Source organism: Dipteris shenzhenensis, chromosome 18 (genome assembly GCF_047967505.1).
Source record: "Dipteris shenzhenensis isolate YYH24624 ecotype China chromosome 18, Dip_SZ_1.0, whole genome shotgun sequence".
Lineage (NCBI taxonomy): Eukaryota > Viridiplantae > Streptophyta > Polypodiopsida > Gleicheniales > Dipteridaceae > Dipteris > Dipteris shenzhenensis.
This window is the reverse complement of record NC_141613.1, coordinates 54,027,530-54,053,258: the sequence shown is the minus strand read 5'-3', so window position 1 is coordinate 54,053,258 and position 25,729 is coordinate 54,027,530. Positions and strand designations below refer to the sequence as shown.

Sequence of the window (25,729 nt, the reverse complement as noted above, 5' to 3'; positions counted from 1 at the left end):
CATCCAAATGCTTAATCAACCATGTTTCTCACACTCTTCGTATGCCATCCAAGCAACCATCCGAGGAGTACCAAGGCACATGGAACAAATATTTTATGAGTGCACTTGCAAACACAAATGCTCCACGAACTTCCTATGCCATTTGAGCAAACCCTTCCAAGAATGCTCGAAAGCACAAGAAGCATGCTTGCTTCATTTTGAATGAATTACCACACGTAGACCCTAAATCCTATCACGATAAGCACATGCAAATACTTAATCAGTCATATTCCTCACACTCTCCATATGCCATCTGAGCACACCTCATGGGAGTACTCCAAAGCACATGGCATATATATTTGAGAACTGCACCCACCCACAAACTCCCTATGCCATTTGAATAAACCCTTACAGGGATACTTCAAAGCACAAGAAGTATACATTATTCGTCTCAAGGAAATTAACACACGCACACCCTAAACCTTGTTGCAATATTTTGCCCAGTTTCTCATTGAAATTATAGTGATAATCCTTGTGAGTGTGTTCATAATAATGGCTCCTAACGGCTCTACAAAATTAAAATCAATTAATTAACGTCTCTCTACGCCCCTAATCGATTAAGCTAAGCTCTAACCCCCCCTAATCGCTTAATTAAGCTAGCGTATACCCCCCTCCCCCACCCCCCGTGCTCCCTCCTTCTCCTCCCACTGCTCCCGGTTCCTCCTCCCTCCCCCCCCTCCTCATCGTCCTCCACTCCTCCTCCTCCTCCTCCCCCTCCTCCTTCTTCGCTGCCTGCTTCCTCCCCACTCCTCAGCCCCCTCCTTCCTCCATGTTTGTATTGGGAGGGCTTCACAGCCCCCCCTGCATGTTCTCTACCGAGCCCCCCCCTCCTCCTCTTATACGCGCGCAGGCGGCTGAAGTTTATAGAGCGTGTAGGCCCTGGAACTTTCCAAGCGGAAGCTGGCAGAACTTCGCAAAAGGATTGTGAGCATTTATTAATTCATTCAAGTTTCAACCTTACCTTAATACCTTCATTCGTGTGTCCAACCTTTACCTTAATACCTTCATTCGCGTGTGCGACAACTAATTAATTGAAAATTTCCCATTTTTTCACGCTGGGGGGGACCTATTATCACAAGATTTTTTCCATGACGTGGAATGACAAATTCCTTAAAACACTTTTGTGGGCCTACGTTGCAAGCTAAGTGGGAAGGCCTCCGCTGCAAGCAGCAAGGACCTACCCTAGGCACTCAACTTAATCATATTTAAGTTCGTTCAGACCAAAATGCCTGAATCGCAAGCGACACATTTCTTGTACGACCCCGTTGCCCATTCTGCGTAGATCTCGTCATTTTTGGATCCGCGTTCGCGTCGTGGTCATGTCTCCAGGTGCTTCTAGATGGATCCAGCCGGAGGTACTATCTGTTCATTTTTCTGAAAGAAAGCATTCTGATTTGAGGGCGATTAAACGTGGCCCCGTTCGATTAGAAGAAGGGTCAATCAAGAGCTAACTTGGTCACGTTGGCGGTGATCGAATATTGTAATAACGCTTTTCCAGAATCTAAGGGTTTGTCTCGAGAATATGGTAAAATGATGATCTTTGGAAAGCTTGCCCCGTGTGAGCCATAAATGCACCGACTAGAACATTGTTGATCACCCGCAATATTCTCTTCTAGGCCTGTTTTCGTTTTCTTGAGAGTTTGAGTATTTAAGTGGAATTTTCAGAAAATGGTTGAAAGTATATTTGTGGAAGAGGTTGAGCTGTTTCTGTATAGTCGATTACCGTTGTAAGGAAATTGTAGGCGTTTGCTAATCAAATATTCACAAACTGAACGAATGTGTGCGTTTTCTTTGCGCACACGCGTTACCATAGTTACGCCCTCTATGGGGACCGGGGCAAAAGGTAGGTGTAGGTTTGATTGCTTTATTCCTTGGGCATTCATGAATTCTGATATTTCATAACTAGATCTGTATGTTCGAACAATATCTCGACTTATGTTAGGTATGCCAGAACTTATATTATGTGCCATAGCTTCAAATTATTATTCTTGAAGTGAATGCTGAAAAAGTGGCAGTATCAACAGGATTTTTAGCTTAGCACATTGTAAGTTGATAATGAGGTAATATTGTAGCTGTAATGTGTTGTTAAGCAAATTTATGTCACGATTCTGTAAGAGGTTTTTTAAATGCCTATTACTCTTAAACTGAGGGAGACTATGTGAAAAAAGATCGGATAATTTGAATTGCAAGGCAAATATTTCCTGGTCTACTAGTTTATCTTGGAGACTAGACTTAAGTTGGAGTTATTTATCACAAAGCTGCCACATGTACACAAGAGATGCCATCCATGTACGACATTAAATTTTTATTTTCCCCGGTGGGGCGGCCTATCCTTATTATTCAAGGGGATGCTGTTTAATCATTGTAGATAGATGTCTGTCAATCATTTAATTACAGATTCTGAAAAGGATGTCTTTGTAGATTTTTGATCTTTAGAACAACAAAAAATTCTAAATTTGTATGATTGGACTTATTCTAGTCTTACAAAGGTATGTCTTTTATAAGTGGTTTCCTTGTCACAAGCCTATTGCTTGTGTGCCTAGTCAGGTGTGTGCTAGACCTGCGGAGTGCACACTGTTGCACTCCCTTTGTCTACTGGGGCATTTCGTTTTGTTGTAGTTCAATTCTCATTGTCACCATGATGCATCTACAGGCTTCAGGAAGCTTGTCGCTAGTTTAGCAAGTCTATTGTCAGCAGATAGCTGTGGAACGACAGGAATTATTGTTAAAAGTATAGCAGCCGTCCAGAGCAGCAAAATCTATGGGATTATGTGGAAGATTTGTCCAATTGGCCTGAGAAGTACCACTCGAGTACTTGATGCAGCTACCCATCTATTTGCAAAAGTCTATTGCCAGAAGTTTCTCTGATCCTTTCGCACGACCGGTCAGTCTTAGGGAAAGGCTGACGTCTGGTTAAAGTTGTTAGAATCGCGATCCTCCTGGAGTTATAGATACGAGGCCATATTTATAATTTCTCTCAATTCTGAGAGAATTAGGTCAGCAGCTCGTGGCGATTTGAAGGGGCCAAGTGGACCCTGTTTGGGCTCAGAACTTGCCAGGAGTGTCGCCTTAGCCTGTTAGTGCCCCTCAGCAAGTGTTTGGTGGTGCCCATTAGCCAGTTAGTGCCATCCGATGGATTCCCCATGATATTTAAGCCAAGGGCTGTGAGGCCTAGATAGCACCCAACTAACAGCCAAATGCATGTGTAGATAGCAGAGTGGCAGCAGTAGCTAAGCAGCAAACTAAATAGGCAGTAGCTCAACTGAAGGGAAATAATTGTCAGCAATGACTTGATGCACACTTGTCTATTTATAGCCGACATTTAAACATGATAGCAAGGCTGGAAGTTGCAGTTACAATTCTCAGACCCAAGCTGTTAGTAACAGAATCCTTGTATTGTTGATAATGAGGTATGTACAATTGCCAAGTCGAACTTATTTATAGGCTTCCCCTCTTGGACTAGAAAGTACTCAAAGACTTTCTAGAAATGAAATTTTTCCAAAAACAGAATCCTTCCAAAATTCCAATAAAGTTCCTATTATTTAGATGCTTGTTCACCAAATGAGTATTAGGTATTTATAATGAACGTTAATAGGGGATCCACGCTTTACAAAATAGGTGACCAACGAAAATGACCAGAAACAATGACTATTAACTGTGGAATTTTCAATTATTTGAAGGTATCCAGTGGCGCAGTATAATATTTGGAATTGTACAAATTTGATTTCAGGACGGATGCAGGTGTGTGGAAAATTTGGGGGAAATTGTTTGGTCTTAGATTTGCAAATGCCTTCAAGTGATCATGCATCTAACATTGGGAAGTTCATGCTCAATTTTGGTACTCTTTGGCATCATTTCTGGACCAACTGGACCGTTATCATACATATGAGTAAGTCGTCCCTCTTGGATTGTGAGAGTTTTGCAATAAGAGCCACTTGATTTTCTCAATTCCACGCTGTCCCAACAATTGAAATGATGACAAACTTGGTGCTTTTGTGCATTGGATCGGCACAGATGTTGTCGGAGGCCTTGAAGGTCTTGCATAATTCTTTGAGACCAACAATAGGCTACTGATGGTTATTCTTGTTTATGGTGACAATGCTTGAGGATTAACGTACTTGGTGAAGGCGAAGGTGAAGGTTACATAGGAATCAATTGCAGCGGTTGCTTAGATGGTAGATTGTAATCAATTAGCCATGCCCATGGTCACTGAATTGCCTAGGAGCTACTCTAGGGAACGCTTCTCCCACAGTTCCAATCTTTGCTGCAAGATAGGAGTAGCCTGTCAACACAAAACCAGTTGCATGTATACAACTCAATCCAGACATACCTCGACTTTGGGATGATAGTGATGATCCACGGGTTGTAGGAGAGGGTGAACAAGGGAAGGGAAAGAAAAAGAAAAAGAAAATCTCCTTGCAACTCAAAGTGAACACGTTTTATCTTTACAATTGTGGAGAAATGGATCAAACGATATGAAGAATCAAGAGCTAAAAGAGAGGAGGACAGAAAGGCATGGCGAAGGGCCAATAGAGATAGGCCTTATCCTCGGGAGTTATAAATAATGCACCACCGATCCCTGTGTCGAGGCATCTCAATCAGGTAGGGTCCAAAGACCTGGTCATGGAATTGGATCAGTCATGCGTTGGCTGAAGCCGCTCCTCTCCTGGTAGAGACAGTGGTATCATCCCCGAATCTCATAGTAGGCTGGGCAGACACAAAGAAAACGTTCCTCTGTCTCAACCACCCCCAATGTGCATAGAATATAGATCCATATACTTGCTGCTCTCCCCGTCTCAATCCTCAGCTAATGGGATGAAACCTGCATCTGTCCAATGGCAATCCTCAATGCATGTGAGACTCCTCTATCCTCAAGATTCTAGGGTCTGATGATGAATCACTCCTCCAACACTCTTAAGGAGAGAGAGAGAGAGAGAGAGAGAGAGAGAGAGAGAGAGAGAGTCTATTTATATCCACGGGAAACCAATAGGTCTATGGGTCGTCTCTTTTCGATGATCCAGTCGACCCTCATATGAGCTAGCTCCTCCTCTTCCACTCCATTGTAATCAGCCCTGAAACCCTAAAAACGAATTTGTAATCAGCCTCGAAACCCTAAAAACGAATTGTACTAAAATTGCAGCCAGAATCCTCAATTCGCAGCAGCAGGTGAAATCAAAGTGCATCATATGGCAGAATTTGTAGTAGCTTTTGAATTTGCTGCAGTTTGGCATTAGAGAAGATATCAAATTCTTGGAATCCACAGGAAAACATGCATCTAATAGCTTCATCTGATGAGAAATAGCAGCAAATTCTTTTTGGGGATCAGAAGGAATTGATAGAGGGGGAAGAGGGAGCAAAGAACACACACAATAAGGGCTAGAAATAAGGGCTGCCCCCCCCTCCCCCCGCCCCGCGCCACCCCACCCCGCCCCGGCAAGTGCTCTTCAAAAAATTGTCCTCCAAACTAGTAGAGGCGTGAAGAATTCCAATTGTGGCAAATCTTGCTAAAATTAGCAATTTGGAACGTATGGTTCCCTTTGGCACTTCAGTTTGCATGCCTTTTCCCCTTAAAATGTAGAGATTTCAGCCCTCTCCAAACACATGCCCCTTTGTATAAATGGATGCTCAAGTATGTGTGGGTGTGTGGATTTGTATGTGTGAGAGCATATTTTTATACTATGGTCTACACCCACTGTTGGGCGCTGATGACGTCAGTGGGGATGTCATAGTAGCTAGTCCCTGCTATGCATGATGGAGTTTATGGTTTTCAACCTTGTGAGTGACTATCATGAGATTGAAACTGCACTATGTTGTATTTTTAGAGGATGAGTTTGGGAATGTTTCCTGGATTCATCTAGGTATATATGTTGGAATACTGAAAAGAAAGAGTAGAGTGGACACAAACTCAGAATACTTGCTTATAGAATGAAGAAGAAAGAGGTCCTTAAGTAGGCACCTCATACAAGGTCACTGACATCACTGATGACCTCAAAGCTCCTCAATCATCTCCTCAATCTGCTCCTAGATTCACTCAATCATCCTATGTGGCTTTTCCACCACCTAACTGTGCTTGTGGGCACCTAACTGTGCCTCTAGCACTCACACATAGAAACATAAGGTGTGCCTGAGGCATACACCTTGAGATATCCCAACAAACCCCCCCTCAAGGAAATGCCTCAGGCTATGTCAAGGATACATCTAGTCTCATAGTTTCTCATGCCATCTCATGGTGGTCAAGGATAAATCTATGGCTAGGTTCTCATGCTAGCAAGGGTTCCCTTGGGTGTAAGGTAAACAGAAAGGGATACAAACAGACCTTCCAATGGTTATCTCTCCTACATGTACATGCACACAATGTCTGTAGGAGGTACCATGGAACAAACATACACATGGCCTACATCATAAGGTGACCAGAGGTGTTTACAAAACACACAAAACACAATAGTTTATTTTCATTCATTTTGGAGGACTATCCAGGCTGAGTACCTTGACATAAAAAGAGAGATCTGGAGCATACATAGAGATGATTTAAAATGCATAATCTTCAAAGGATGCCTCATCTTGTGGAGGCTCATTAACTGTAAGTAGATTTGCATTTTCTGTCTTTGCTTTGGCTCTGCAGAACTTCTCACTATGGTTGTTTTTGCCACAGTGCTTACATGGATTAACTTTGAAGCAGTCCTTTGAAAGGTGATTTGTCTTTCCACAGTGATTGCAAGGAGAGTACTTGCCCTTCTGGAATTTCATAACATAAGCAGTGTCATTGCCTTTCCTCCATGTGTCTTTCTTCTTCTTGGAGAGCTGAGATAATGCCTTCAAGGTTTGGATTGGGAAGATTCTTCAAAGTGCTTACAATGTGATCAAAGCTTTCAGGCATACTCTTAAGTAGTACTGCCATAGCATCATCAGGGGTGATAGGAGAGTTGATAGAAGCTAACTGAGTCATAAGACTCCGCATATAGTTGACATGGGCAGCTAAAGTAGTATCACTTGCCATCTTTAATTCAAAGAAAGAGATTTTAAGTGATAGTTTAGAAATATGAGAGCTTGCACCAAAAATCAAATCTAGCTTCTGCCATGCTTCCGATGGAGACTCCAAGTCAGATATATGATGTATGTAATCATCACCCAAAGCTAAAGCAATTATACCATATGCTTTTTCTTCTCTTGCTGGATCCCTTGCCGGTCGTGTCGGAGCTGAAGATTCCCCAGCATTTGAGGCCGTAGAAGAAGCGGTAGGAGTAGATTTGACAAGTCCCCATAAGTTCTCCCGCATTAATGCAAAATTTACCTTCATTTGCCATGTATGGAACCCCTTTCCATTGAACTTCTCAAGATTATATATGGTAGCCATGAGAGGGTCTAACCCAAATATTGGGCAGTGTCTATCTCTCTTACAAGGCAAAAATAACTGAAAGACTTCCAAAATATGAGCACTTAATGTAGCAAATAGTAGTGACTAGATTTCAAACAATGATGCTTCTTCTTACATGCTTCATAGAAGTGGATGAAATAAACATTTTCCAATCAAAACCAGGTCTTGCAAGTCAAAACAAAACTGAATCCACACTTGTACTGAAGTTATTGAAAGCTTCAAAAAACCAGAAATGCTAGAGTAGCATTTTATGTAGCATCATCTTCAAAAACTTGTCCAAAACTGTCAAAACTGAAAAGCTGAACTTGGAGGGCTTGTAGCTCACTCTTCAAAGCAAGGAAAAGAGGGCTTTCTGAAGCAAAAGAAAGCTCATATACCAGAGAAGGTCCAGCACAGAGGTTGGACGAAATGGTGTGCACTTTTGCCCAGGAGAGTTGCTACAGGCTGAAACTGAGTTTTGACGATTTCTCCCTCGTTACTGAACCAAATGACCTGAAAAATGGCTCAAAATCTTCGTCTTGAGGTCGCCCATCTACTCCTAAGAGGGCTCAGGCAATGGCGGAGTATGCAGGGAGTATTGAGCAACAGAAGAAATTCGCTGTTTGGAGAATGGCAGCCACCACAGACGTTTTTTCTTCAATTGCTTGCAGGTGGAAGTTCGCCCATACTAGAGGAGTTTCCAGCTCAGAGGGTTTGGGCAATGGCTGTTTGTAGATGGAGAACCAAGCTCTCAAAGATTTTGGGAAGAAAGAGGAAAATGGAGAAGAAGAAGATGATGATGTGGCAGAAATGGGCTCAAGGGGGATCAAAGGGCTCTGATACCATGTTGGAATACTGAAAAGAAAGAGTAGAGTGGACACAAACTCAGAATACTTGCTTATAGAATGAAGAAGAAAGAGGTCCTTAAGTAGGCACCTCATACAAGGTCACTGACATCACTGATGACCTCAAAGCTCCTCAATCATCTCCTCAATCTGCTCCTAGATTCACTCAATCATCCTATGTGGCTTTTCCACCACCTAACTGTGCTTGTGGGCACCTAACTGTGCCTCTAGCACTCACACATAGAAACATAAGGTGTGCCTGAGGCATGCACCTTGAGATATCCCAACAATATACATGCCACGAATAAAACACCACCAAGCACATTGCACTTGTTAAAGGTTAGCAAATGCATGCATTCTAATTCTTTGGACTAGTTCTAGTCCTCCGTGGGCGTCTCCACCATGCAACTAAGCAAACACAATAAAAGAGGAACCCAGCTTGTTTCAATGCTCTTGTTTGTGTGTCTCTGTGTAGGAGATGATCTCTCTCTCTAGTACTGAACCATAAATCTTGGCTAGTGTCTGACCAATAATGAGAGTGGGGTAGTTTTCAGTATTCCATGGAGGATCCCCTGCTTTGTGTATTGGCACAATGATGGTGGTACTCCAAGTAGGGGGGAGGTTGCCTCAAACAACATGATTAAACATATGTGCTAGGATTGGGGCCAAGATCTCTTGTCCATGTGCGAAGTGCTTAGTGCGTAGCCCCTCATGGGTTCTCTGGCAGCTCGCACATTTTGTGCGGTGAACAAAATAACAAAATGCATGTGGTGGGCCCGGGGAGGGTGGATACGTCAAGTGGTGTCTAAACTGGGATGTCATAGAGGGATGTCACATATAGGTGTGTCAGACATTTGGGTCTGTGATGGGAATAGGCTCAGATAGGAGTCCCTTGCAAAGGTGGGGTCACCTCCTCGAATAGATTGAATCACCTCATCCATCATATGTGAGGAATGCCCGCCTCTTACGTTGTGTCAGATGTTGTGAGATCCGCTGTGACTCAAACCTCGTCAAATGGGCCAATGCTTGCTCCCATGTGAGGTGAGATCTCACCTCTTAGCACTTATCATCAAACCATGGATTCTGAGGCATCTTCCCAGCTGAGGGTGCATTGTAGATCGGGCCGTGGGGAATGATCTAGTGGTAGCGTCATGGTTCACTCATACAAGTATATCTAAGGTATGGGCGAGGTCTACATCAGCTCGAAGGGGGGTCGCTAGCCCATCACCTTGGGCTGTCATTTGAAGCTGCTCAGCAAGTAAGTTATATATATATATATATATATATGGAGAGAGAGAGAGAGAGAGAGAGAGAGAGCTTGGATAATTTGTTTGTTGTTGACATGTGGGCTTTGGTTTGATTTGTGAGGTATGATTCTTTTTAATTTTGTAGTTCATTTTCAAGGCTTGATTGGGTTGGAACTTGTGGGTGTTTTAGGTGTGGCCTCTCTTTGCGGCCGTTGGAACCGCTGTTGGATTGTGTGGGTTTATGATGGCTCGTGGTCTCATCTCACATCCGGATGTCAGGTGTGCTTCTCTAGCTTTCTCTAGCCTCTTTTGGTATCTAAGACAAATGAGTTGCCCATCTTTTCAATTTGTTAACAATATAGAGATTTGACACGTTTGCAATAGAGGAAGCACACGTTCTTTTGGCTCTTGAGAGTGAGCATGTTTTTGGTTATTTTATAGGTATGAATGGATGTGTTAGGTGTGATAACACGCTCACACACCTTCCCGGAATGCGGTGAAAGTTCTAAAAGTATCTCGACAAGTCGAGCAGTTTTCATGATGTTGCTCAAGAAAATGCTGGCGCAATACTAAATTCAAGCCTACTCCATTGCAGCTTACAGCTTGTAGCTCCATTAGGAGGTGATCATGGAGATTGGCAATTGCCGCATGTATGCCACTTATGCCTTGCCTTTGCTTGGGCCTTGAACCAATGAGATAAGCTTAGTTTGTATCTAACAGTGACCATAGCTTAGATTGTGCAATGATAAGATAGACTCCAAAGGCAACATTGAAACTTACAAACGAATAATATGAATCAGAGAGGGCAAAGCTAGCATACTAACCTCCAAGTCATAGGCGTAATACATCAAACAAACCTTTAGCCTAATCCTAGAGCTAAGTCATCTTGACATGAAAAATCGATCCCATACTACGTGCCTTGATTGTGAGGGTGATGTTCCAAAGATTCTTGCTTACCCAAGGGTATTGACATCTAGTTCCAATTGCAAAAGAGAGAGATGTTATCCAAGGCAGTAGCAGCATTAAGGTCCAATTGCAAAAGGATATACATCACCCAAGGTGACAATGGTAATTAAGGTATATGTAGGCATGGTTGCCTAATCCCTAGGACATCCATTACTCATTTGGAGTATGGAATAAGAAGTCCTCTTAGTTGATCAGTTTGTTTATTGAAACCAAGTCGCCTCTTCCCAAATTAATTTGGAAGACTTACATAGTAGATTGGGTCAAGATTTAGATTGGGGGAAAGTAATGCAAATGAAGCAAAAATTGGAAAGAACCAATGCAACAACGGCTTACCCAATGATGTAGTCCGAAAGGACAGTTGTGTAAGGCTCTGAATGCGAGCAAATGAGGGCTGGAAATGAGAATTACAGCAAAAGAAAGTGCTCCCACGAGAAGGAGAGCACTTAGAAATGGAAAGAAAAAGATCCAATGGAGGGGAACTCGCAGCCTGGGGCAAAGGGATGCCAAATGAGGCAGAATGGGCTCAAGGAGTGGACTCTAGATCACTTCAACACGCTCCAAATGGCTTCAACAGCCGGCACGCAGCTCGAGGCAGTAAGAAAACTGCTTCAAAGGGCTCCAACAGCCGGCACGCAACTTGAGGCAGCTCCAAAATGCTGGCATGCACCATGAAACAGTTTCAAAATGTTGGAAAGCTTCAAATTTGCTGGCACACGCCCCGAGGCAGATCCGTACAGCAAAGCAGCAGCATTAAATGATCCGTACAGTCCGAAAATGACCCATACGGGCCACAGCACAACAGTTCCGTACAGTCACGAAATGCTATGTACAGCACCGTGCCTGCCTTAAATGTGTCCGTACAGGTGTACGGATTCCATACAGCAGGCCTTACAGTTGTACGGATTCCGTACAGCAACAAAAATTCACACGTGTGGTCGAATTTACTGTAGCAGGCTGGAAGATGCTCCGAAATGCAGCTCCCTTCGTGGTGCTTGCTCCAAAGTGTGGTCTTCTCGCGTCAAAGTGAGGGTTTTTGCAACAGAAGTGCTTGGAGAGGCCTCAAACACTCTCGGGTGTGTAGAAACCAGCAAGACCAGCAGGAATGAGGGCTCAGGAGGCTGCCAATCAGCTTGGGAAAGCTGTCAATGGCTGAGGGAATGGATTCCCGACCTGCTTTGATACCACTGTTGGCTGTGGCAAGCATTGGAAGCTTAGAAATGACTGGAAGAAGGAGAAAAACCAGATTGCTGCAAAACTGAGAGTGGAGGCTCAAGGGGGAGCCAACATAACAAAACCCTAGGGCTAACTGCCCTAACTGGACTAAGTGCCCTAACTGACCTAGGTGGTACATGTATTAACTGTACCAGTAGTCCTAACTGACTATAACTAGGCCTACAAGGCACATTCCAAGGAATAAGTGGCATCTATGGATAGCCCATAGGATAGCCTACATGGGGAAGAGTTTGGCGCACCAACTGAGCAAACGTGGGAATAGCAAGGGGCGGGTGGAACCGATTGAAAACTGCCCTCTCTGACGAATTGCTGAATGTAGTGCTGATGAGTAAATTCGGGGGGTCAAATAGGGGACGAACAGCTTGACAGTCCACACAACCCGTGAGCTGTGCCAAAACCTGAGCGATGAAGGTGCCATCAAAGCAAAGAACTGGTGAAATACCAAAGAGGGGAAAGATGGCGAGAGGTGGTAGCTGGTGGTAGGAGGCAGGGAAGGAAAAAAATGACAGGTTGAGGGCGCAAAGTAGTAGGCATCAATAAACCTGGAGCGAGAGGTTAGGAGCACCAGTTTTATAGGAAAACTGAGCCCTAAGTCCTAAACTGGTGCCCTAACTTCCAAGAAAGCGAAGTCCTTCAAATTTATGTGGATGCCTTGCAGTGTACTCTGACGAAAAAGCAAGGGTGCTTTTCGTCATTTCAACTCAGCCTGATGGAATTCTACCCTTCACTTAGAGTAAGGGCCTACAACTTAGGGTCCCTCTTGGTTTTCCAATCAAGAAGCTCTACCCTGTGACTCTTCTCCCTCACAAATCACATCATCAGCCCAAAAAACGTCATCTAATTGCCCCCCAGAATCCACACCAATCTTGCCTCAACCTGACCCCTTCCTCTCCAACGAACTGACAAATTTTTCTTCCTATCATGCACCAAACCAACCAGTGTACATCTTCACACACATGGAGATCACTCCTTTCCTACCTACTGACGAAAAACTAAGCAGTTTCTAGCCAAAGCAGTGTAAAAACGAAATTTGCACCTCTGGAAGATCCAAACAGAGATCGCTCTCTCCTTTAGTAATTCACCACGATCGCTCCTGAGAATACGAACCTGCACAGAAGCACAAACAATCAATCATAGACCACAAAGAGAGGCACAGGCATGCTCACCACCCAACCATGATGCTCATGGCTCTAGGACCCATAGAATCCGAGCATCTGTCACGAGAACATGAAAAGTGATGTAAAGTATCTTCGTAACTCAACCTATGCTTAACCCGAGGTTAACCATGGTTAAGTGTTGTAATGGTTTGGCCGTGAGGGACTGGCTAGAGGATTGGCTAGAGGAAGTGCACACTTCCTAGAAGTTCCTAAGGGCAAAGTCTAGGTGCACCACTAGGTCCTAGGGGCAAGGCAAAGGCTTTAAAAGAGGGGTCTAAAAGTTGGGCCCAAGGACAACCAACGTTGTCCTTTAGGACTTTAATGGAGGGGCAAATGGCAAGGAGGAGGTGCCTTTTGTCATGCATGTGTATGCATGCCCTTCCCCCACCTTCCATCTCTCTCCCCTCACTCTCCTAGAGGTGTTGGACGTTTTCAGTTGTTCTTGTGCAGGTTTTAAGCTGTTTGAGCTGTTTCAAGCCTGTTTTCAGCCGTTTTAAGTTGTTTTAAGTCTGTTTTGACTGTTCCAAGGCTAGCTCGTCCCTCTGCCACAGACAGCGAGAGTTGGTTCGAGGTTTCGTTTTTCCTTGTTTTTTCTTGCTTTGCAGCTTTTTGCAGTGCATGCGTGTTGTGTGCAGTCCTTTCAGGATTCCTACAGGTTCTAGCAAGCACTGAAAGGCAAGGGTGATGTTGTGGAAGGCCTAAGGATAGTGTGGATGCATGTGATAGCCTTGAGGCTGCCTTGAGCTCAGTTTGCCAGTGGTTTGGATGCCTGAATGCATCTAAGTTGTGTCAGATCAGAAGTGAATGCTTAGTGGGAATTCTAGTGGTGCACTTGGATTAGATGCCTTGAAGACAAGTAGAGGATTTGCAGAGAGGAACAATGCAAGGTTGAACCCTTGTTGTAAAGCATTTCCATTCAGAAGCATTAAATAAATACCATAAGGGGCGCCAAGGCATTTGGGGCCAGTGGGTGCACTGTGTACTATTTTCATCGAGCAGAGGCATTCTAGCCTCACCTTTGTTGTTGTTGAAGCTTGTCTCTAAGTTGTGCTAAGTGATTGAAGTGGTTGAAGCTTGCATTGTGGCCATTTATGAAGTTTATGACTGAGTAGAAGAAGATCATTGTGCTTTTGTTTATCGAAGGCCGGTTTCAGTGGTTCCGTTGCCGAGACCGTCACCATCTTCCTACAGAGGTGAGCCCTGGTAGTGTTGGGTGAAGGACACCTTCAGTGCAATTGTTGCTATAGCCATCAATCTTAGCAAGCATGTCCCACCGTGAGAGGTTTGAAGAGGAGGGGCAGGACGAAGACAAAGCATCTGAGAGCTTTGAAGAGGAGCACAGTACCAGCAGGGGTGATGACGAGCCGGACAGTGAGGCTCATCCACTCTCTCCTAAGCATGCTACGGAGGACTCACAGGATGAGGTAGATGAGGCAGAGGAGCTTGATCCCAATGCAGTTTTTCAGCTACGAATGCAAAGTGTAGCGGGATCCCTGTCACAGTTGCAACATGCTGTCACGGAGATTATGCAAGCTCCTCCCCCTATGGTTGCTTCCCCTATAAGTAAAAAGTCATCTCAGAAGAAACATAAGAAGCATAAGAAGACTTCTAGGCATGTTTCTTTCGGTGGACAGCCGTCAGAGATGCCCTCGATCAGACTCCTCAGCCCATGATGCATCTAGGATATTTCGGAGGGGGATCAGTTTTTCAGGCAATGGTGGCACCATCCATAGAGGCACCCGGAATGCCAGGTAGCTTTATGGGCAGCACGCAGCCGGGAATGCAGAATTTCCAGCAACCTATGATGGGTGGAATGCCCCCTGCAAATGCCAATATGATGTACTCAAACATTGGGATGCAGACAGGAATGCCTGGGACAATGGGCAATACTTGGAATATGCCACAGATGCAGGGAGTGGGACCTGGAATGCCGAACCCCACCATGGGTACGGTTGGAATGGCTTAGAATGCGGGAGCAGTGATGCCCCCACCGTTTTTACAGCCCCCCGTTTATGACAATCTCACCCCTAAAGGCAAATTGAAAGATTACAAGGAGGGAGGGGCAATTGTCAAGTTTGAGACTTTCAATGGGATGCAGGACAGATTGAAGGCTTTGACATTCGTGCAACAGTTTGATGCTGCCTACTGAGGTGGACACTTCACAGAATCCTCCAAAGTCCGAAAGGCAGCCAACTTTTTGAAGGGCAATGCGCTCCAATGGTGGACCAACCTCCTCTTGCAAGGCAGAGCACCTACCACTTGGGTCGAATTCAAGTAGGTCTTCTCAGCAGCATGGCTCACTACCACTTTTGAGGTGGATATCATGACCGCCTGGTACAGGTTGGATGCTGCAAATTGCAGAAAATTTGGAGGACTACAATAATAAGTTTCGGGAAGCCCTACTGTCAGTGAATTCTTTTAGACATGTACCGCTGTCCGAGCAAATTGAAAGATATTGCTGCGGGTTGCCAAAGGAGATTCGGGCCTATTGCACGAAGACAAGGGTTTCCAATATGTCTTAGTTGGTTTAGAATGCCACTACAGCTTATGCACTAATGCAAGGGAAAGTTTCTGGGTTCAAAGGAAGCTCACAGGAGACATCAAGGTCAAAGGGCAGCAAGACGGAATCCCCTATGAAGTTCATAAAGTTTTCGCAGTCCATGAAGGCAAAGTTTGTTGGAGGACAGAGGCGAGTACTGACCCGCATGTCTAATGAGGAAAAGCAAATTCTCTATGATGCCAACAAGTCTTATATTTGCAAGGAGGAAGGCCACAGGGCTTTTGAATGCCAACATAAGAAGCGGAAGTTCCCTCCTTTTGAGCAGGGTGAGCACAAGGAGGAAAAGAGGACTGATCAGAAGAATAAAAAGCCCAAGCCCAGTGTTGGTCTTTTGCCAGACTTGATTGGGGCCGTTCAGAATACAGATGCTACAGAGTTATGCCGGGCATGGGGCAAGATAAGAGATAAGACAGTTCTGATGTTTTTCGATACGGGAGCCCAGGCCAATTTCATCTCTCCAGAGTTGGCTGGAAAGTTAGGAATGAGGGCAGAAGAGATGGGTCCTTTGTGTGATGCAGATATGGCTTGTCTGGGACTTAGCCAGTCAGTTACTCCGGTGATAGGCAAGCTGCGGATGCATATTCAGAGCTACGTGTACACATAAGAGTTCTATATTATGCCGTTGAATGGTTGTGATGTGTTACTAGGGATACCTTGGCACTTTCGTGTTGGGGTTCCTTTGGATACAAAGAATAAAACAATCACAATCACTCACCGTGGCAAGACCCACGTTCGGGATGCTAAATTGAAGGGAGAATTTATCCCTGTTGTATCTGCTTCTGCCATTGGCAACGTAATGAAAAAACATCTTTCAGCGTATTTAGTGTTTGCATTTGAAAAGAAGTGAGTAGAAGAAGAGTCTCATTTTTCTAAGCTGGAAAAACAGTGGACAGATTTTCTTTTTCAGTTTAGGGACTGTTTTTCTGACTCACTTCCATAGGAGTTGTTCCCTGAAAGGCCAGAAGACCACAAGATAGATATAATCCCTGGTAGCAGTCCTCCTAACCGACCTCCTTAAAGGGTCAGTGCAGCCTAGCAAGAGGAAATTATGAACCAGGTCAAGGACCTGCTGGAGAAGGGGCTGATTCAGCCCAGCTCTTCACCTTACTGCTCATTCGTGCTCTTGGTCCAGGAGAAGGATGGATCCTGGCGGATGTGCATTGACTATAGAGCCCTCAATAAGATTACGATTAAGAACATATTCCCTATACCTCGGATAGATGATATTTTGGATAGGTTACAGGGGTCTGGAATATTTAGTACGCAGCTCTCTGGGCTTGTGCTGGTACTACGGAGGTTCATTCGGTATTTTGCAGAGATTGCATCTCCTTTACATGCCTTACAGAAGAAAGGGGTCACTTTCAGATGGGGTCCCAAAGAAATTGCAGCTTTTGACCTACTGAAGGAGTGACTCTACTCACATATTGTGATTATTTTGCTAGATCTTCGCAAACTCTTCGCTGTCCAAGCAGATGCATGTGGGAACAGCGTAGGAGGGGTACTTATGTAGGATGGAAGAGTCGTGGCATACAAGAGTAGAGTGCTCTAGGATGCTGAAATGAATTTTGGCATCTATGAGAAAGAGATGCTGGCTGTCATTTATGCTCTTTCGACCTGGAAGCATTATCTTTTGGGTGCTGATTTTCATGTTGAGAACGATCATCAATCACTGCGGTACTTTCTCGCTCAGAGAAAGTTGTCTGAGAAGCATATGAGGTGGGCAAATTTTCTTTCTATGTTTCATTTTCAAATTGTGCATGTGCCTGGGAAGAAGAATGTTGTTGCAGATGCACTCTCACGCAAGCCCACTCCAGATGCAATGTCTGTTAAGCCACAAGTTTCAGCAGTGACCATTGCATATCATGATGAGCTTGAAGGATCACTATGCCAATGATGCTGATTTTTGACGGATTTATGATCAGTTGGTTGATGGATAGAGGCATGAGCACTATACTCTCAAAGACGGATTTCTGATGATGCATGGCAGATTGTGTGTCACGAAACAGTTGAGGCCCAAAGTGTTGACAGAGAGTCATGCTCCACCCTATGCAAGACACAGAGGCATTGATGCCACCATCAAAGCTGTGGAGCACTATTTCTTTTGGCCATCATTGAGGAAAGATGCCGAGGCATATGTTAGGACATGCATCACCTGCCAAAAGGTGAAATATGACAGGCAGAAGCCGGCTGGACTGCTGCAGCCTCTACCTATTCCTGATGGACCTTGGCAGAGCATTGCCATGGATTTTATCTTTGATCTTGCTTGTACACCATCTGGACATGATGGGATATGGACCATTATTTGCAGATTCAGCAAGCAGGCCCACTTCATTCCCGTCAGAAAGAAAATTACAGCAGACCAGATGGCGAGACTCTTTATGTTTAAACATCACGGGATGCCTCAATTGATTGTCAGTGATAGAGACCCGCAGATGACAAGTCTTTTCTGAAGAGGTATCTTTGAGAATATGGGTAGCACGCTGAATTTCTCATCCTCTTTCCATCTTGAATCTGATGGGCAGTCCGAAGAAGCCAATTCCAGTGCCCTTGATCTTCTCAAATGCTATGTTTCGGATCAGCAATCGAAATGGAGCAATTTTTGCCACTTGTTGAGTTCGCGTACAACAACACTGTACACTCATCCACGGGAAAGCCCCCTTTGAAATTGTGGCAGGAGAACGGAAGGTACCTCCCATTCTGCATACGAAAGAGAAGATTTCTGAGACGGACAGATTTGTGGAAAGTTTGGATGTTGCTTACGAGAAGGTCAAAATAGCTCTCCAGAAAAGCCAAGAGGAGCACAAACGGGCTGAAGCAACCTGCCACTTGGACCATACACAATGCCTTTCATGTGAGTTTATTGAAGCCTTTCCAAGGTGATGTGTCTGTTGACCTGCTGCATGAGGATCAGCCCGAGGTGGAAGGGTTGGATGAAATCTTGGTTCCGGAACAGATTTTGACACATATGGAAAGACAAGTGAAAGGCAGAGTTTCCTGTTGCTATTTGGTGAAGTTCAGGAATTATCCTGCACTAGATGCGAGGTGGATGGAGGAGGGTGACCTGGTAGACTCACCTCAGATTTTGTAGCTCTACCTCGACGCGTTTCAACTTGCGCCAACTACGGTACAGGCTCCTACATGTTCAGCAGAGCAGAGATCTGGAGCATTGCCTGGTGCTCAAGAGGAGGGTAGCACCTCCCCTTCCTTGATTTAGACTGCTCATATGTTTGGAGATCGCTTGGTGGCATCGATTGTCTCGCCCGAGATGCTGCTTGCTAACAGTATTTCTGTCGTGAGGTCTCCATGATAGGTGTTCGCGACACTTGACATAGAGGATGCATTGATGTATGGATGGACTCTCGAGCTCTCCTAGCCCATATTATCATTGCAAGTTGTATCTTACAGATGATGTATGTTCTGGTATGTCTCGAGGACGTGAAAAGTGATGTAAAGTATCTTCATAACTCAACCTATGCTTAACCCGGGGTTAACCATGGTTAAGTGTTGTAATGGTTTGGCCGTGAGGGACTGGCTAGAGGAAGTGCACACTTCCTAGAAGTTCCTAAGGGCAAAGTCTAGGTTCACCAGAAGGTCCTAGGGGCAAGGCAAAGGCTTTAAAAGAGGGGTCTAAAAGTTGGGCTCAAGGACAACCAACGTTGTCCTTGGTCTGGGGATCAAGACTTTAATGAAGGGGCAAATGGCAAGGAGGAGATGCATGACCTTCCATCTCTCTCCCCTCACTCTCCCAGAGGTGTTGGACGTTTTCAGTTGTTCTTGTGCAGTTTTTAAGCTGTTTGAGCTGTTTCAAGCTTGTTTTCAGCGGTTTTAAGCTTGTTTTGACTGTTCCAAGGCTAGTATGCACCTCTAGAAAGTGCCAGAAGTCATTTCTGAACTTTTTAAAAATTTTCGTATAGTCCGTACAGACATCCATACAAACGTGTTTAGTTGCCTCCAACAGGTGCCCGGGGTTGTCTTTTGCTGTGGTGGACCTTTGTGCACGTGTTTCTGGCTGCGTGGTGGTTTCTGGAGCTGTTTTGGACGAGTGCAGGCTGCAGGAGGAACTTTCCCTGCTGCTTTTGACACCCTCTCTTAGGAGGACTCAGGCAGAGATCCCGAGGCAATCATTTCAGAACAGACCTGTGAACCATCTTTCCTCTACAGCTCTTTCTTGTTCACCCTCCGCTCTCTACCTTCATTTCTCTCTTCTCCTGATTGCTGGAAGACACCTGCACCCTGCGGGGATCTTGGACAGAGGATGAGCGCGAGGAAGGAGCTCGCCCCTCTGCCACAGACAGCAGGAGTTGGTTCCAGGTTCTGTTTTTCCTTGTTCTTTCTTGCTTTGCAGCTTTTTGTAGTGCATGCGTGTTGTGTGCAGTCCTTTCAGGACTCCTACGGGTTTTAGCAAGCACCCAAAGGCAAGGGTGATCCTGTGGAAGGCCTAAGGACAGTGTGGATGCATGTGATAGCCTTGAGGCTGTGCCTTGAGCTCAGTTTGCCAGTGGTTTGGATGCGTGACTGCCTCTAAGTTGTGTCAAATCAGAAGTGAATGCACGAGTATGCCTTGCCAGTGGGAATTCTAGTGGTGCACTTGGATTAGATGCCTTGAAGACAAGTAGAGGATTTGCAGAGAGGAATAGTGCAGGGTTGAACCCTTGTTGTAAAGCATTTCCATTCAGAAGCATTAAATAAATACCGTAAGGGGCGCCAAGGCATTTGGGGCCAGTGGGTGCACTGTGTACTATTTTCATTGAGCAGGGGCATTCTAGCCTCGCCTTTGTTGTTGTTGAAGCTTGTTTCTAAGTTGTGCTAAGTGATTGAAGTGGCTGAAGCTTGCATTGTGGCCATTTATGAAGTTTATGACTGAGTAGAAGAAGATCACTGCTCTTTTGTTTATCGAAGGCTGGTTTCAGCATCCCCTCGAGCCACAGGCTGGGCTACTAGCACAAACATCTGCACCTACGAGTCCAGAACCTCCCAGCGTCCCATACCACTAGAAGGCGCCCATAGGGCCTCAGGACTGTTGGAAATCCAGGCTACGCTAGAAAGCAGGTGCACGTCTGCAACATGATGTAGGATTCAGACCAGCACTTGTGTGAGTCTTCCTCAGGGCTCTCATACCATGATAGAAGATAGAGGTGGAGGTTTCTTGCTGCAGCCAGTGGGTGCACTGTGTACTATTTTCATTGAGCAGGGGCATTCTAGCCTCACCTTTGTTGTTGTTGAAGCTTGTTTCTAAGTTGTGCTAAGTGATTGAAGTGACTGAAGCTTGCATTGTGGCCATTTATGAAGTTTATGACTGAGTAGAAGAAGATCACTGCCTGTTTATCGAAGACCGGTTTCAGCATCCCCTCGAGCCACAGGCTGGGCTTCTAGCACAAACATCTGCATCCAACCAGTCCAGAACCTCCCAGCGTCCCATACCACTAGAAGGCGCCCATAGGGCCTCAGGACTGTGTTGGGAATCCGGGCTACGCTAGAAAGCAGGTGCACGTCTGCAACATGATGTAGGATCCAGACCAGAACTTGTGTGAGTCTTCCTCAGGGCTCTCATAACATGATAGAAGATAGAGGTGGAGGTTTCTTGCTGCAGCCAATGTTCCCCACAGCGGTGAAAGTGGCCTAGAAACCACACATGTGAATTCAAATCACACTTTGTGTACAAGTGCTTAGAGAGAGATGGTGACAGTTATTGAACTATGCTCCTGTCTGCTGCAGGTTTTCTTCCTGCCCTTACTAGTCTTTCAGCTCCTGGAATCTGCTCCTGGTTCCTGCACCGGTCTGCAGATCTGTCTACAGCCCTCTAGAGGACTTCATACTTTGAAGGTGTCTTCTGCTCCAGGTTGCTGCTGCCTCTGTTGCAGTCTTCTGACAGCTTGCCTTGCTTTCCATGCTGCCCACATGGGAGCTTATATGCTGCCCATGCGCAGCCTTGTGCATTCCTTCAGATCTACCCGTGGCATACCATTTCTCTTCCCACGTGACATTTCCACCTCCCCCATGTCCTCCTCATTTGGCGGCTCACAGGTGGGGAGGTGACCCAGATAAACCCAAACTACAGATGTGAATTCCTTAACTATCCGGTAGCAAGCACTCTGGCCTGTTTTGCTTACCACGTGCTCGTCCAATGAACGTAGTCAGAGAGATGACCCTGTTTTTTCTTTACATAGATCCCCTCTATCATGTGTCTATATATGAACTTTGACCTCACACTTTGTTGTCTCTGAATCCGAGCTCCTAAGTAGGAATGGACCTTGAGACATTCAGAGTCACCATATGATGCTCTGACTTCTCCCGTGTCTCCGACCGAAAGTCCTCAACGGAGTTCAATCATGCAATTGAACACCAATAGAGAAGCCTCCTAATCAGCTATTTCTTACAACCACTTAGTCTCCTTGAGGTCCATGTCAAGAATTCTTTGTCCTCTGTCCTAGACACTTGAAAAAACCATCCACTCAAAGAAAACTGTTGAAATTATGAATAAAAAGCAAGGAGAATATAGACCTGGCTTGAGACGTGCAACCTCCCTCAGGACCCAGTCCTCTTGTTGTCAGTAAAGCAAAGCATGCACCTATCCGAAGTGCCCACCGATAGTAGAAGCTCATCCATCTCAACATATCCTTGTAGCTCTGATCTGTTTTCCCAGTTAATGTCTCCAAATTTATCATGCCTCAACTCTGATTGACTTTGCTTATCTTCAAGATTGGTGATGATTGCCTAACAACTCTCAGACGGTTAACTGAAAAGTCTGGATCTATAGGCTCCCAGGACAACTCTTCTATCTTAGAGGTGTACGTGGTGATGCCATTATCTGCATATCTTGCCTCTATGCTATTCTTCCCAACACAATGAGCAAACACAATGGCTGGTTCATGTACTCAAATATATACTTCATCTGACTTTGAATATTCTTTACTGGCCTTTCCTCCTTTTTCTTTCTGCCCTCCTCTTGCGATTTTATCCAAGAGTGTCCAGGATTATCACAATGGAAGCACTAGTTAAATTTTTTGCTACCAAGATGTGAAGACTTTTATCTTTCCTGTTGGGTTTGTGCTTGCTGAGGTTACCCACTTTGACCTTGCCTTCGATAGATGCAACAAAAGCCTTGTCATCATCTCCATCAAGCATCATCATTCCAGCCTCCTCTTCCAACAGCAGCTTTGACCTATCTGTGGTGGTTACATTGGTAACAAATGATCTAAAGCTCTTTGCAAGCATACATGGCCACTGCTTTTTTGTCCACCTTTTGACCAGCGGCCACTGGCTGCTCTGTGACTACCTTCAGTGTGGTGAGATAATCATGCATTGATTCATCCTTCTCCATCCTCGTAGTAAATGATTGAATCTGAATGTTCAAGATCCCAAGAGGCCATCTCTGCAAGCTGGAGCCTGGATGTGAGGGATCACTTGACCGCCTATTGTCTTAATTGGATGGACACTCTCTAACCCCAGCCGGGTCTGCAGGTGTCACTATCTTGATCGTGGCGTCAACTGTTTCTTTGGACTTCGGATCCATATGTGCAATCACCTTACTGATTTTCCTGGCCTCTAGCTGGCTATCTATCTTCACCTTCCACAGTGAGTAAGTGCTCCCATCCAAATTGCTTCCTCATCAAAGTTGGGAACAGGGATCGTGAAGCCATTGGATGTGACGAGACCAGAAGACACAAACTGAAACATGTAACACCCGACAAAAGCACACTTAACTGATTCCGGAATCACCTTCCTTCAGACCGAAGACCTCCTTTCTCGATTTAATGGAGTCAGTGAATTAGATCCTCTAGCTCTAATATATTGTCGGAGAAATAAGTACCCATGCAGCAGAGTAGGGTTTTCCTTGGATCCCTAATAGCTCACAGATTGCACTCCAATATATGCACCTATGTGTAGATGACAGACAATATTCGGACCTGGGAAAAATAATCATTACCAGAACGTATCCTACAATTTTTGTTCCTCCCATTTTTTCCGAGGCTTGAGGGACTGCCTTTGCGGGTAAACCATGAAGGCTCCTTGGAAGGCTACTCTGTCCCCTTAAATAAGAAGATTCAGCCCTAGATAGGGTGGGGAGTCCTGACAGAAAAATGGTGAATCTCAGTGTGGCCCCTAGTCGGCCAGATCTGGTCCCTATTATGGCATGCCGAACTTCCCTATAAATGCCTCTTGTATATGCTTTCCAGCCTTGAATGGCTGGGCAAAGATCTGCCCATGGGGCAACCATTCTCGGTGGTGCCCACACAACAGTGCTTCCACTCTTTCCTTATGACAGCCCGTCAAGCAAGACCTGTTGCTATGCCACCGTCTGTCGACAGCACACACTAGCAATGGCTGCATTTAGTGCCCATGTGGCATAAACATCAGCCCTCAACCAAACCCAAGCTGGATAGCCAGCTGTTAACCCCGTTTGCTCTTCTCGTTTCAGGGCTCATGTGTTGCATTGGCCCTTGATTGATTGGGACAGAGTGAGAGTCAGAGACAGACAGACAGAGAGGGGGCGGGCTTTTTTTTTTTTTTTTGGTTTGGGGGTGGGGGGGGGTTGGGCTACTGCGAAAGCACTTGAGAAAGTCCGGGCAGTATCCTATTTAGTTTGATAATACTTCCCTGTATGAAGCTTCTTATGAAGCACATGAACCACACTTTGTGGTGAGAAGGAGTTTTTGTATACTGGGATGTATGTCACATTATTCACATCGCCTGTCTTTTCAGTTTAAAAATGCACTTCCTTACAGTGTGGTTGATGCTGACATGTCATTGCTTATATTGTTTTTGGGATTCAAGGATTAACAAAGAGGATCGAGCGGCAGGCTATTTGGAGAACTTCAAGGAGGGTGAGCATTTCAGGGAGCATTTTCTTCGGAAGTATGTGCATGATCGACCTCCAGAAATTTTTGCCAGCATCAACAAGCGCTTCAGTGAATCAGAGTGAGGGGTTTGCTTTGTGAAGGCCATGCAGAAGCCATAGGACTATTCACAAATTTTTGGATGATTTTTGTGCGGAAGCATCAAGATATTTCTATTTGACTCGATACAACAATCAATAAAGTGGTTTTTCTAAAGTAAGGACTTGTTGCTGAATTTGTTTTCTTTTTATCATTGTTATTCATTGTTAGACCGGGAGTAGGTGCCATTTGGCAACTGATAAAAGGCAGCCAATGGTCATCTGTTAGAGATTTTCTTGCCGGATGAGTGATGGTGTTTGCTGCCATTTTTGAACTTAAGGGATGTTAGAGATTGCCGTGGTATGGTGTTAAAAGTTCTCTAACCTGAACGCCCCTCGCTTGAAATTTTTAAACCCTGGTTCTGCTGAAAGCTCGTTCAAAAATTTTGGACTTCAGGACGACAAAATACTGAATTTGTACGATTGGACATATTTTAATCTTAGAAAGGTATATCGTTTTGAAAGCAAGCATTGAGTGTTGTACGTGAGAGTATTGAGGTTCCCCCTCTAATTGTCTTTTATTCTTTGATCTTTCATGTCTAGGAGGCACCATTTTAGGGCTGCTTGCCTTGGAAAGATGTTTCTTAGATCCAACTTCCTTCTAACACTCTGGACCTTCTGTTGCATCTTCAAGGATGTTTTGACGAGGATTTTTGAGGTTCTAAATGTAGCTGCAAAACAAGGGTCGAACTAGTTCTGATCTTTGATTGAGGGAATGCCTGATGTTTTGGATATCTTAGAGCCCTTTGAGGCAATTTTTTCTTTATTGGGTTTTTAAGGCAAAGATTGGATGGGAACACATGCATAACTCTTATCAAGAAAAACAAGAGTAATCCTTTGTTATTTCCCCTGTTCAATAAAGTTTTAATTTGTAAGATTGGATATATTCTAGTCTTATGAAGGTATATATATATAAGTATAGGGGTGGGACTACAGGTGTGGTAGCATAATTTATTGCTTCGAAGTTTATATTCGTTGATGCTACTATTAGCAATGAGTGGGTGCATCATTGTATAAACTATCATAGAAACACTATTATAAGAAACTTAGGTAGCTACGAAGAGGATCCCTCCACAAAAGGAAAAAATGTAGCTTTGGCTTGTAGAAACTATCATAGAAACACCATTATAAGAAACTTAGGTAGCTACGAAGAGGATCCCTCCACAAAAGGAAAAATGTAGCTTGAATACTAGAAGCATTGAAACAACAAGGCAAGTTCCTAAATGCAGCAAGCATATATATAAGTATAGGGGTGGGACTACAGGGGTGGTAGCATAATTTATTGCTTTGAAGTTTATATTCGTTGATGCTACTATTAGCAATGAGTGGGTGCATCATTGTATAAACTATCATAGAAACACTATTATAAGAAACTTAGGTAGCTACGAAGAGG

At 44.6% G+C, this 25,729-nt stretch overlaps 1 protein-coding gene across 1 annotated transcript; it reads left to right on the top strand.

Annotated features, from left to right (window-relative positions):
- Positions 1–1,173: 1,173 nt before the first annotated feature.
- Positions 1,174–24,458, top strand: LOC147891428 (uncharacterized). Its single transcript, XM_087389696.1, has 3 exons — positions 1,174–1,394; positions 9,676–9,764; positions 24,177–24,458. The coding sequence occupies exons 1-3, from the start codon at positions 1,359–1,361 to the stop codon at positions 24,322–24,324; spliced, it is 273 nt and encodes a 90-aa protein (XP_087245822.1). The 5' UTR covers positions 1,174–1,358; the 3' UTR covers positions 24,325–24,458.
- Positions 24,459–25,729: the final 1,271 nt, after the last annotated feature.

Bases quoted from the DNA above. Each gene is read 5' to 3' on its own strand.
- LOC147891428 (XM_087389696.1), top strand. From the start codon at position 1,359: ATGTCTCCAGGTGCTTCTAGATGGATCCAGCCGGAG. The intron at 1,395-9,675 runs GTACTATCTGTT...TGGGTGTTTTAG, and splicing joins CTAGATGGATCCAGCCGGAG to GTGTGGCCTCTCTTTGCGGC. The intron at 9,765-24,176 runs GTGTGCTTCTCT...TTGGGATTCAAG, and splicing joins ATCTCACATCCGGATGTCAG to GATTAACAAAGAGGATCGAG.